The sequence below is a fragment of the Littorina saxatilis genome, linkage group LG7, assembly GCF_037325665.1.
Source record: "Littorina saxatilis isolate snail1 linkage group LG7, US_GU_Lsax_2.0, whole genome shotgun sequence".
In the NCBI taxonomy this organism is placed as follows: domain Eukaryota; kingdom Metazoa; phylum Mollusca; class Gastropoda; order Littorinimorpha; family Littorinidae; genus Littorina; species Littorina saxatilis.
Window position 1 is genome coordinate 39,747,205 of NC_090251.1, and position 14,173 is coordinate 39,761,377.

Consider the following 14,173-nt stretch of genomic DNA (forward strand, 5'->3'; position numbering starts at 1 on the left):
GCTCAAATGATCTTATTCGAGGCACAAGAAAACTATAATTTTATTCTGATTGACCCAAACTCGATTCCATTGAGACCTTGAAATTTTCCCAGGATTAATGGACTTATGCCGAGAGATCAAAGCCTGGAAGTCTGTGAAGTTTCAAATATCAAGCATCAAAAATGAAGAAAATGAAAGTGTTTCATTTGTTTTACCCATGGCCAAGCTTGACCCCAATGTGACCTTGACACTTGAAGAGGGTAATGTTGGGGGACGAAATTTAAACCCTCCAAGTGTACTAAGTTTCAAAGCTGTACCATATCAAAGCTTCAAAGCTGTACCTTTAAAAAGGTTCAGGAAATTGACGATTTTCCATTTGTCCGTACAGACAAACACTGCTCACTACTAAGAATCACCCTTTACTCAGGTGAGTAAATGAAAACTAAGATGACTAAATAATGAAGGATCTGCTGTCTCGTGATGGAGTACGCTGATTTGCAGACAACGTATGACTTTACATTCAACGAATGACTTTTAAGGCACAGCCCTTCCGATATAAAAGATTCGGATCCCCATCTCACTTCTGGCCAGGCTTTACCATTGGATAAGACGTACCATCTCTCCCGTGGAACACGCACCAACACGCAACAGCTGTGCTGCTTTCTGTACTGATTGGGAATTATTTTTGATGAATTAATTTCTTAAGTGACACTCGTGTGAATCTACGAAATTATAGTTTCTAAGGAGAAGTAATGCCTAATCTGAGCGGGAAGCAGCCAGGGTGTTAATTTTGGCTATGCATTCTATTGGAAGGATGGTATTATTAATACTACTAATAATAACTGGACATTTGTAAGTGCTCTATAGGCCCTTTACAAAAGAACATATCCAGAATAGAACAACCTACATAAAACAAAATCAACCATACGGACACAAATCACCACATGTACTGTTCAAACAATATTCATATATGCTATACACACTATATATACACACATACCCAGCGAACACTTTCAACAATCTGATGCCAACCCTGTGGGAGAGGAGTAGGCCTACGTGCAGAAATGGAATGGAAAAGACATTAGGCCGGGTTGGTGTAATATTGTGTGAAAAAGAAAGTTTTCAACTGTTGTTTGAAAGAGCTGAGAGAGGTGCAGTGTCTAACAGAGAAAGGAAGAGAGTTCCAGAGTGGTGGTGCAGCACAACAGAAGGTTCTTGCTCCGTGCTGCTTCCTGCTGAAGCGCTCAACTTTAAGTAGCCTGGTACGGGTGTCAGCGGATGATCTGAGTGTGCGTGATGGGGTGTATGTGTGCAGGAGTTCAGAAAGGTACTGAGGGGGCACTTCCTGAGAAGACCTTGAATCTGAGATAGCGAGCCAAACTGAGAGGGCTGTGCAGCAGAGCAATCCCAGACTCATCCAAATATGCCGCAGAAAGCAGGAACTGTATAAACAACACACAAACAAAATCAAAATCAAAGGACATTAAATAATGATCCTGTTAGGAACAGGATGAGGCTAGGGATGGAGCGAGTCCGGTTTGTGAAAATGATATATAGGCACAGATGCACAAGCACTTTTACAACAACAACAACAAAGTAGGGAGCATCCTTAAATGTGTATATGAGACACCACCACAATATTAAAAAAAAAAACATTGGACTGGGTGGCCAAGTGGTAACGCACTTGCGCTCGGAAGCGAGAGGTTGCGAGTTTGACCCTGGGTCAGGGCGTTTGCAATTTTCTCGATCCCCCCTTTCCTAACCTAGGTGGTGGGTTCAAGTTAAGTGCTAGTCTTTTGGATGAGACGAAAAACCGAGGTCCCTTCGTGTACACTACATTGGGGTGTGCACGTTAAAGATCCCACGATTGACAAAAGGGTCTTTCCTGGCAAAATTGTATAGGCATAGATAAAAATGTCCACCAAAATACCCGTGTGACTTGGAATAATAGGCCGTGAAAAGCAGGATATGCGCCGAAATGGCTGCGATCTGCTGGCCGCTGTGAATGCGTGATGTATTGTGTAAAAAAAATCCATCTCACACGGCATAAATAAATCCCTGCGCCTTGAATATGTGCGCGATATAAATTGCATAAAAAAAAAATATAAAAAAAAATAAAAATCCCTGCGCTTAGAACTGTACCCACGCAATACGCGCGATATAAGCCTCATATTGATTGATTGATTGATTGATTGGAGGGGAGGTGTTTTGCTCTAAGCTTACATCAACTCTCTGACGATATTTAACTCCGTGTTGACGTTTTTACAATACAAGCTATACAATGGAACCTCCCCCCCCCCCCTTTTAAGACCTTCATAAATCTGAGAAAATCAGGTCTTATAAACGGGGAGTCTTAAATATGGAGGTAAATTTACAGAGCTTATGAACAGAAAATGTAAACAAGTCGCGTAATGCGAACATACAACATTAGTCAAGCTCAGTCTGAACGCATTGCATTTTTTCCGCAAGACCGTACACTCGTAGCATCTATGGAAAGCCGTTTGGCTCATAACCATTACAGCTGTACTTTAAAATAAATACACCTGTATGTAATAATAAATACACCTGTATTTCTTAAACGTATACAATAAGTATACATTATTAATTACAGGTGTATTTTTTTTTATTAATTACAGGTGTGTGTTTTTTTATTAAGTACAGGTGTATTTATTATAAACAAGTCGCGTAAGGCGAAATTACTACATTTAGTCAAGCTGTGGAACTCACAGAATGAAACTGAACGTAGTCCGCCGCTAGTGCAAAAGGCAGTGAAAGTGACGAGCCTGTTTGGCGCGGTAGCGATTGCGCTGTGCTTCATAGCACGCTTTACTGTACCTCTCTTCGTTTTAACTTTCTGAGCGTGTTTTTAATTCAAACATATCATATCTATATGTTTTTGGAATCAGGAACCGACAAGGAATAAGATGAAATAGTTTTTAAAACGATTTCGGAAATTTAATTTTGATCATAATTTTTATATTTTTAATTTTCAGAGCTTGTTTTTAATCCAAATATAACATATGTATATGTTCTTGGAATCAGAAAATGACGAAGAATAAGATGAAATTGTTTTTGGATCGTTTAATAAAAAAATAATTTTAATTACAAGTTTCCGATTTTTAATGACCAAACTCACTCATTAGTTTTTAAGCCACCAAGCTGAAATGCAATACCAAACCCCGGCCTTTGTCGAAGATTGCTTTGCCAAAATTTCAATCAATTTAATTGAAAAATGAGGGTGTGACAGTGTCGCCTCAACTTTTACAAAAAAACCCGGATATGACGTCATCAAAGGTATTTATCGAAAAAAAGAAAAAAACGTCCGGGGATATCATACCCAGGAACTCTCATGTCAAATTTCATAAAGATCGGCCCAGTAGTTTAGTCTGAATCGCTCTACACACACACACACACACAGACAGACACACATGCACACACACACACACACACACACACACACACACACACACACACATACACCACGACCCTCGTCTCGATTCCCCCCTCTACGTTAAAACATTTAGTCAAAACTTGACTAAATGTAATGACAGGTGTATTTATTTTTAAATACAGGTATATTTATTATTAGATACAGGTGTATTTATTTTTAAATACAGGTGTATTTATTATTAACTAAAGGTGTATTTATCATAAAATACAGGTGTATTTAGTGATAAATACAGCTGTATTTGAAAATAATTACAGGTGTATTTATTATTAAATACAGGTGTATTTATTATTAAATACAGGTGTAATTATTTTTTAATACAGCTGAATTTATTATTAAATACAGGTGTATTTATTTTAAATTACAGCTGTAATAGTTATGAGCCAAACGGCTTTCCCTATAGCATCATCTGTCCACCGCTCGTGGCAGAGGCAGTGAAATCGACAAGCCATGCAGAATAGTGCGGTAGTTGTCGCGCTGAGCAGGATAACACGCTTTTCTGTAGGCTTACGTCTATTCTTTTTAGCTTACTGAGTTTGTTTTTAATCCAAACATATCATATCTATATGTTTTTGGAATCAGGGACCGACAAGGAATAAGATGAAATTGTTTTTATATCGATTTCGAAAAATTAATTTCAATCATAATTTTCATATTTTTAATTTTTAGAGCTTGTTTGTAATCCAAATATAACATATGTATATGTTTTTGGAATCGTTAAATCGTATTTCAGTTTCTATCGACGGAGGAACATACTATAATTTGTGTGTGTACTGCTGTGTTTGTGTGTGTGTGTGTCAGTGTGTGTCACTGTGCCAGTGTTTGTTGGTGTGCGTGCGTACGTGCGTGCAGTGCGTGCGTGCCGCGTGTATGTGTGTGTGAGTGTGTGTGTGTATGTGTGTGTGTGTGTGCGTGCGTGCGTGCGTGCCCGCGTGCCCGCGTGCGTGCTTTCAGCCGTTCATGCATGCATGAATGTGTGCGTGTTCAAACTTTAGTCACAATAACTGATTAGCCTAAGTTATGTTTGATGGACACTGAGTTTTTTCACTCAGTTTCCACCGTCGGGCCGCAAACCGGACGTGCACTCCGAGTCTTTAACACTGAAATAAACGGGCGAGTGACAACACTTACAACCTGTATTGATCGATCGTAGCCTGTGCAGTTCTTTGCTCCAGCTTTTAAAAAAACGCAATGTGTCCTGAATCGGAGGAGTTGAAGAAAAAGGACAGAGAAGGCACTATGGTATTATAGATCAGATTATTAAACGTGTACCTGCTTTATGAAAGTTGTTGCACACACACAAAAAAAGTACGACCCCGACGAGACTCGAACTCGCAATCTTCTGATTCGAAGTCAGACGCCTTATCCATTAGGCCACGGGGCCGGTGACTACAATGAGGTATTTTGTTGTACAGTATTCTTTGAAAACACCACTCTTAGTTTTTTTTTAGGAAACTATGTGAAAAACACCAACTAAAAGAACAGGCCAAGAGAAAACCAGAGTATGTTGTTTATTGGCTTCCCATTTTTTTCCCCATTTATCTTGTCGAAAGACTCGATCTTACTTTTTATACTACCCAGTGCATGTTCTCCGAGTTCAGCAGCATGAGAAATCATTCAAAGAAAACAAAAGACGAAAAAAACGTGTAAAAAATTAAGATGAACTACTACTCTAAGATGCAAACATTTGCAAACATTTGATAAGGTACTTATATTGTTAGTGTTATTCTTTGCTGATTTACACATTTTAACTCGTTCCGGATTTGTTGCCATCCATAACACTTGCAAACATGGCGGAACACGACCCAAACTGCAATCCAATGCAGCCTCTGCTTCTGCAGGTAACTTTTTGATCCTTCCTTTCTGATTGAAAATGTAGGCTACCTGTATTTGGACAGAACCGATTTCTAACATTGGAGGTACTTTATGAAAGTCTGTTGAAAATGCATCAACAGTTTGCATGTTTGACGGTTTACTTAGTTATTAGTATTCTAATAACCAACACTCAACAGAACTAACTTACCAAGCCTGTCTACTCTTACTTCGTAAGCTACCGGTCTTTTGAAAACGTCTTCTGCCGGCAGAACAACAACAAAAGCTGGTTGCTCGTGTTTTCTTTGGCTTGTCACAGCATTGTTAAAAGACAACTTTGGAATAGTATTTAGAAAGTTAAAAACAAATCCTGGGTATTTTACTCTGCCAGTTGAATTGAAGACAAGGATTTCGCAATCGCGGCAATGCACCCACTTAACGTGGGATACACCCACTCCTGCCTTGCACCTTTGACCATTGCCAGCATTAACTACTTGAACCGCAGGGTCTGAAATGAGCCAGGTTTGTAGAGTGTCAGTGTCACGAATGTATGTCCCATAAGCTTCTAGTTCTAGACAGAAAGAGGAGATGAAAGTTGAAGTTGAACAGTGACATTAAAGGCACAGTAAGCCTCCCGTAAACCATCACAGATACTGTCAAGCTTTTACACACAGTACAAACGTGTACCCTTCCATTTGAACGCTCACTAAACGGGAACATCCCAGGGGTGTCGTTTGGGTCGGCCTTTCGGCCAATCGCCGATTTTTTTTTACTTTGGCAAATACCAAAAACGAAACATCAATGTTTTGAACGGAAGCCATTGGCGAAAATTATAGATGCCAGAGTGGTTTCCACACTCTCAGCGTTTGCGTTCGCCGGTTCGCGATAGTTTATCAGTCAGTCAGTGCTTTCGATTTGGATTTGAGCATCATGTCGCAACCAAAAAAGAACAAAAACTAAATTGGCCAAGGTTTGCTACCCTTCGCCAAGGTAAGTGATTCCGGACAAAATGACAGTAACACCGCAAATGTGGACAGTGTGAGTGGTAGTAGTGTTGTCGAGTCGATCGAAGCAGACGACATAGCAGACGATAGTCACAGCGAATCGAAATCTGCTGAGCCAGAGAATGAAAATCAATATATCGCGCGTATTCCATAGGTACAGTTCTAAGCGCAGGGATTTATTTTTTTATTTTTATTTTATACAATTTATATCGCGCACATAGTCAAGGCGCAGGGATTTATTTAGAAAAGCGTCCTCCAAATCATGGTTTCCAGGCAAAATGGCTCACCCTACACGGTCTTTTATTGGTGTTTTACTAGTCATGTTTCCCAAGGCTTGTCAAGATTTGCACAAGATTGGAAGAGTTTTACTTTCAAGAAATTAAAAGTTAAAGGTTTGAAAAAGTTTCAAAGAACTGGTGTCTGTTGAACCCCCCTTTTAAGACCTCCAAAAATCTGAGAAAATCAGGTCTTAAAAAGGAGGGAGTCTTAAAATGGGGGTAATTTTACAGAGGTTGTGAACAGAAAATCTGAGAAAACAGGGTCTTAAAAAGGAGGGAGTCTTAAATGGGGGGGTTCCACTGTACTTAAATCAGCAAAGCTGATTGTTTCAGTTGCAGTATGCAACATATAACCCAGGGGTGGATGAGGGGGGGGGGGGGGGGGTGTTACTGGGGTTCCGGACCCCCCCCCCAAAAAAAAAAAAATTAAAAAAAAATCTGTCTGTGACTGTGAATATTTTTTTAATTTTTTCTATAGCCGGGGGAAGAGTCTCTTCTTCTCTTCGTCTGTCATATGAGCGTTGATGCGTTGAGCTGTCGTTATGCGCCATACATGGCCCAGCTCATCCGGCTTCAGCGTGTTTTTATATCGGAGTGATCCTTCTCCTAGACTGGTGGCTTTACAGGGCTGTCGAGTCCAGTCTACCCGGCTATTTGGCCATAGCTGGCTGGTTTGTTTATCTGAGGTGACCTTCCCCAGGGCTAGAACTTAAAATGCGGCTCTTGTTCGCATGATGCTCCCGTCATTGGACACCTGGGGTATTTCTTGGGTGTAACAGTGCCACCTGTTACCCCGCCCCCTCCTGTTGGAAGCACCGCCAGTTGGTCCGCGACTGCTTATTCGTCCTGGCAAGCCTGGCTTATTTCGCAGCTAACCTCCATATCTGAAGGCCATCACACTATCCGCCACCTGTGAACGCGCCTGGTTGGGGGTGGTCGCCCCTACAGGGGGGAAGAGTTAATTGTTTAATTGTCACAGTATGCGACATGTCTCCCTTCTAACCATACTATATGATGTCGGGAGCAGATATCAATGAAGATAAATTGCCATTATTTATACTAATGTTAAAAGAAATGAGTGGCTGCTGACACCAATTGATCATGTTTAAAATCAAGGATAAGCCACACATTTTTTATAAAATAGCTAAAATTCTTCAGCTTCAGGGAGGCTTTGCCCCAACGGGACCCTGGACCCCAGTACGTAATACCACCCCACCCACCCCTCTGGCTTAACTGCTCCGCCCCTGTAAATTGTAATCTGTGTTCCTAAGACAATGATTGTATGTATTGGTGTTCCCCTCTTGAGTCTTGTGCTTTAATGTTGTGGTGACTTTGGATGAGCCAAAATAATAGCCGAACATTTTTCAAGATGTCCTAAAGCTTTCTGACAGTTTCGGCCAAATGTCACAACATGAAAATGTCTAGCAACACCCCTGCATCCTAGGTGCCCTGCGTAAAGAGCGAGCAATTTTTAAAGAATTAATTTTGCGGATTGTCTCAGAGACAATCGGACCGTGATGCGTTTTGGCGCCAGACCTAACTTTTAAAATCTAAATAATAAATTGACAGCTTGTTACACAAACATTCTTAAATCATTAAAGAATTCTTTTTTTATCAAGACAAGATCAGTACAATTCAAAGTTTGAAAAAAGAAAATCTCGGAAGCAGGGTCACGCAAGGTCGTGGTTCTCGTAGCAGACGACGGTTTATGCTTATCATCAGTTCCTCTGAACAGTCAAAAGCCATCGCTAGAGTTCTTGTGAACCACAGCCGTTTGTTTCGTGCATAATTAGAGGTACATAATTAATAACGTGCTATTGCAGATAAGCTCACATCGAGTCGCATTCATAATTACTAACTGACGACTACATTGTGAAAAAAGGAAACTGGATCACACGGGTTCACAATGACAGGGGTAAGATAAACCACGCAAAAATAATTTTTTTGAAAATTGCTCGCTCTTTACGGAGGGCACCTAGGATGTTCTCAAGCGGTGTGTGTTTAAATGAACAGGTGTTTGTACTGTGTGTAAAAGCCTGACAGTATCTGTGATGGTTTACGGGAGGCTTACTGTGCCTTTAATGTTGCTGCAATACAGGAGGGTCATGACCAACTTATAATGAATGGTTAGCCTTGTATTTTATATATATATACTTTGACTATTAAGCAGTCTTATTCAGCATTTACATAGATCTCACTATCAGTATCATTACTACTATCAATGTCATGTGTACACAGTACAGGTCTGGCCTGACACTAACAGTAACACTGCACTTGACATTTTCTTCATCTCGGGTCATCATCAGGAAAATGAAACAGAGCCTACAAGTGAACAGCCAGTATCAGCGCCACCACCAGAAGTAGCACCAACCCAAGATGACTACAAGAACTTTGACATTGTGCGGGCAACGCAGTATGGCGTATTTCCACGCGTCAGGGAGCTTGTTGAGGCCGGGTTTGATGTTAACACGATGGACAAGGAAAATGTCAGCCTGCTTCATTGGGCATCCATCAACAACAGGATTGACGTTGTCAAGTAAGGCATAGTGATGGGTTGTTTATGAATTATACGCATTCAACTTTGTTAGAGTGTTCGTGTTGCAATAGGCTAAGATTAAGAAGAGTTTTGGTTAAAATTATAAAAAAAAATGTATGCGAAAGGACAAGAGTTATGGCCAGACTACATAACATTACTAGCTCAAATGGTTAGCGAAAGTTCAACAACCAAGAATTGTATTAAAAACAGTTTTCTTTTGTATAATGTAACGTTCCATTAATTTGCCTTTTGATTGAAGAATTTTATATTTTCCTAACTTTTCGAATTGAGTGTGTGTTACAACTTTATTGTTGGTGATTTTGTGCTTTTCATATATATCCTGGCAAAAGATTGAAAAGAAATGTCGTTATTTGCAGATACTTCATTTCTAAAGGTTCCATGATTGACCGAGTAGGTGGGGATCTGAATTCTACTCCACTTCACTGGGCTACCAGGTAAGCTTACCAATCAATCATAGTTCATACCAACCTAATACACTTACGCAGTGGAATATCTTTTCTGTCCCTTCCTGAATTTTATTTTTCCTCTGTCTTTGTTTCTCCTTCCCTGTCTCTGTCTATCTTTTTCTGACTTTGTGTCTCTTCACTGCATTTAAGTGAATCATTTGTTTCTGCACATTTGCATTACACACACAGTGGCATTTGCAGAGATTATAACAAAGTGTGGCACTGACTTTCTGAGGGTTTTGCGCCTGTTAAGTTAAGCTATGATTCCATGTAGTGGTGGTAGCAGAGGCAAAACCGATCGCAACAGTAGTAACAAAGAACGAGTGCTTCCATATGCGCGACGCATGAAGCGAAAGAAAAGTCATTCACGCTCAAAGCGGGCGTGGTGTTAATCTTTCGACAATTTTTTTGTCACATACATACATGCATTACCGGAACTCCACATCGTCCAGCAAGAATTCCTTCACAGGTTGTCAAAGGCACCTGGTTCACTCCACTTTTTTTGACGGGCGCAGTGGCCTAGTGGATAAGACATCGGCCTCCTAATCGGAAGGTCTAGAGTTCAAATCTCAGCCACGGCCGCCTGGTGTGTTAGTGTAGAGATTTTTTCGATCTCCCAGGTCAACTTATGTGCAGACCTGCTAGTGCCTTATCCCCCCTTCATGTGTACACGCAAGCACAAGACCAAGTGCGCATGAAAAATATCCTCTAATCCATGTCAGGGTTCGGTGGGTTATAAAAACACGAAAATACCCAGCATGCTTCCCCCGGAATCGGCGTATGGCTGCCTGAATGGAGGGGTAAAAACATTCATACATGTAAAAATCCACTCGTGCAAGAACAAGAGTGAACGTGGGAATTTCAGCCCATTAATGAAGTAGAAGAAGTTCCGCGTTTTGAGCATTTTGTTGAAATAAAAGCAGGTTTTCCATTTCATTTCTCGTCTTTTCAATTTTCTCTCCAATATAAATAATTTTAAATATAGTTGGTTGTGTGAGTTTTTGACCGATCATCAGAAGTCAAGCCAGATATAGAGAAAAACACTAAAATGTGCCTGCCGCAAGCCTTTTCGTCGTTGCCGTCGTCGCGACACTTAATGGAAACGTAGCTTTAGCTTGACTCACTGTTTTCGTATGCTTTCACTTTCTTTACAGACAAGGTCACTTGAACATGGTGGTGTTGCTGATGACCTATGGTGCTGACCCGTCTGTCAGAGATGGAGAAGGTGAGTCTTTCGAGCAGACAGCATATCATGTTGTGTAAACAAATTATGCTTGTTGGTCTGTGACTAGTGTCTGATAAGGAGCATTCAGCAGTACCTCCAGTTTAGTCATTAGTTATTGACAGTGTTACAGTGGAACACCCCTTGTAAGACCTGAACAAATCTGTGAAAATCATGTCTTAAAAAGGAGGGGTCTTAAAATGCAGGCATGGGAATTGTCCGCCAAAAGGCAAATTTCTGCCGAAATATTTTTTTGTTCCGCCGAAAAAGCAAAAGTGTCCGCCGAAAAAATAAATGGGGGAGGCAATAAAGGTTCTAAAAACTGACTTTAATGGCAAACTTGGAGCTCAGATGACACCAAATTGCACCATTTGGGTTCTTAGGAGAGAAACAATTTCGGGGGGGGGGGGGGGGGGGCATGCCCCCGGACCCCCCTAGTACGGCAAGGCAATTCGCGCCGTTGACTTAGCTATTACTTACAGATTTTCAGCCTTTTTTGACTCGCATGCGAAGCAAAAGTGAGTCTATGTACTCACCCGTCCGTCCGGAAAACTTTAACGTTGGATATTTCTTGGACACTATTCAGTCTATCAGTACCAAATTTGGCAAGATGGTGTATGATGACAAGGCCCCAAAAAATATACATAGCATCTTGACCTTGCTTCAAGGTCAAGGTCGCAGGGGCCATAAATGTTGCCTAAAAAACAGCTATTTTTCACATTTTTCACATTTTCTCTGAAGTTTTTGAGATTGAATACCTCACCTACATATGATATACTAGAGGCGAGACAGAGACAGACAGCGTGGCGGTTCATCACAATCACCTCTGCAGGCGAAGTCCTGTCAAACGGGATTGAGAATTTTAGAGCTTATTTCTTAGCCCTATATTATCTGTTGTGGCTTCTCAAATGCCAGAACATACAGACAGACAAAAGCCGCTAGACCCCATCACAAACAGAACTCTACAATACACAGGTTTTTGCCCACACACACACACACAAACACACACACAGAAGCCGTATATATGTCACAGTGGAAATGAGAATCCAGTGAGATTCCGAATCGCACTAGTGGAGATTGGAATTCCAGTTTGCACTAGGGCAAACTAGAATTCTCATCTCCACTGGATATTTGTTAGTGGAGATTGGAATTCCAGTTTGCCCTAGTGCAAACGGGAATCCAGTTTCAGTGGAGATGGGAATTCCAGTTTTCACTAGGGGAAATAGGAATTGGGGGAAATAATGTTTTCAAAGGTTTAAAATTTTTGTTAAAACCATTTCATGAATTCAAAAGGCTTACTCATTGCAGGTATTGAACTGCAGAAATAAAAATAAATATTATTGAATTGATATAATCGAACAACACAGAGTAATTGCGCACAATAAGAGACAAGCTTCCCGGTATCAAAAGCAGGTACAACAAGTCGCGTGAGGCGAAAATACAACATTTAGTCAAGTAGCTGTCGAACTCACAGAATGAAACTGAACGCAATGCAACGCAGCAAGACCGTATACTCGTAGCATCGTCAGTCCACCGCTCATGGCAAAGGCAGTGAAATTGACAAGAAGAGCGGGGTAGTAGTTGCGCTGAGAAGGATAGCACGCTTTTCTGTACCTCTCTTCGTTTTAACTTTCTGAGCGTGTTTTCAATACAAACATATCATATCTATATGTTTTTGGAATCAGGAACCGACAAGGAATAAGATGAAAGTGTTTTTAAATTGATTTCGAAAATTTAATTTTGATGATATTTTTTATATATTTAATTTTCAGGGCTTGTTTTTAATCCAAATATAGCATATTTATATGCTTTTGGAATCAGAAAATGATGAAGAATAAGATGAACGTAAATTTGGATCATTTTATAAAAACAATATTTTTTTTACAATTTGCAGATTTTTAATGACCAAAGTCATTAATCAATTTTTAAGCCACCAAGCTGAAATGCAATACCGTAGTCCGGGCTTTGCCGAAGATTGCTTGGCCAAAATTTCAATCAATTTAATTGAAAAATGAGGGTGTGACAGTGCCGCCTCAACTTTTACAAAAAGCCGGATATGACGTCATCAAAGACATTTATAAAAAAAAAATAAAAAAAACATCCGGGGATATCATACCCATGAACTCTCATGTAAAATTTCATACAGATCGGTCCAGTAGTTTAGTCTGAATCGCTCTACACACACAGACAGACACACACACACACGCACATACACCACGACCCTCGTCTCGATTCCCCCTCTATGTTAAAACATTTAGTCAAAACTTGACTAAATGTTAAAAAAAAAAACTCGTGTAAATCTGGTACGACACAGCAAGCCATGTAGTATTCTCTATATACCGTCCTCTCGGACACTTCTCTCTGGAGAGCGACATTTTTACAAGCCTCCGTGCAAACATAAGAAAATGGCGGCCCGAGGTTTTCCGGAAAATCACGGAACATCCCGAAGACGTGAATGCCGCTTCTGTTCTTAATATGTATTCTGTGTTGTAAACTGGTTCGATGGTGTTGAACTTGTGGACATGCGCTCTGTAGAGTTTCTGGAACTTAACAGTGTTGAACCAAGCAATTTAAAAGAAATAACTCTGATACAAGCATCACGGTCTTCTACGAGATGGAGCACCAAGTCTGTCGCTTGCTCTTCGAGAACAGTCTGCAAATGCAAGGGCAACTGTCTAACGAAACGGTGCAATTGCCGAAAAGCAAACATAGACTGCTGTACAAAATGTCACCCAGAAAGCACATTTTGCAAGAACTGTTGATGGATTTCCAGTGAAATGAGAAAAAGCAAAAAAAAATGTTTGTGTGTGTGCGTGAGTGCATGCATATGTGTGGGAGTGTGTGTGAAGGCATACAAAATTCTAGGTCAATAACGCCCAGGCCTACCTTTCATGCTTCATCTTTTATAAACTTTTAACTTTGTGATATGATTTAATGATATTGATAAAACCTTATTGTGCGCAATTCCTCCGTGTTGTTCGATTATATAAATTCAATAAAAAAAAAATTATGTCTGCATTTCAATACCTGAAATGAGTAAGCCTTAAAGTCATGAGTGACTCAAGATGAAATGGTTTTAACAACAATTATAAACTTTTGAACACATTATTTCCCCCAATTCCTATTTCCCCTAGTGAAAACTGGAATTCCCATCTCCACTGAAACTGGATTCCCGTTTGCACTAGGGCAAACTGGAATTCCAATCTTCACTAACAAATATCCAGTGGAGATGAGAATTCTAGTTTGCCCTAGTGCAAACTGGAATTCCAATCTCCACTAGTGCGATTCGGAATCTCACTGGATTCTCATTTCCACTGTGACATATATATGGCCTTGGCTCAGAATTGGTGTCTAGAAACTGTGACAAAAAGTGTTTTTCAGAAAATGTTGTTTTTATAAACTGCACCTCAAAGAGAAAAAGATGACA

The 14,173-nt window shown here is 40.3% G+C and overlaps 1 protein-coding gene and 1 non-coding gene across 3 annotated transcripts in view; one reads left to right on the forward strand and one right to left on the reverse strand.

Moving 5' to 3' along the window:
• Positions 1–4,738: 4,738 nt before the first annotated feature.
• On the reverse strand, positions 4,739–4,811 carry Trnar-ucg (transfer RNA arginine (anticodon UCG)). The gene has a single exon. It is a non-coding gene; the product is annotated as a tRNA-Arg (tRNA).
• A 397-nt stretch (positions 4,812–5,208) lies between these two features.
• LOC138971440 (palmitoyltransferase ZDHHC17-like) overlaps positions 5,209–14,173 on the forward strand; it is a 31,579-nt gene continuing 22,614 nt past the window's right edge. For both annotated transcript variants that reach the window (XM_070344171.1, XM_070344172.1), the window contains exons 1-4: positions 5,209–5,268; positions 8,828–9,057; positions 9,435–9,512; positions 10,679–10,749. In XM_070344171.1, the coding sequence (XP_070200272.1) occupies positions 5,218–5,268; positions 8,828–9,057; positions 9,435–9,512; positions 10,679–10,749 (430 nt within the window). In that variant the 5' untranslated portion in view covers positions 5,209–5,217. The remainder of the gene's footprint in view (positions 5,269–8,827; positions 9,058–9,434; positions 9,513–10,678; positions 10,750–14,173) is intronic.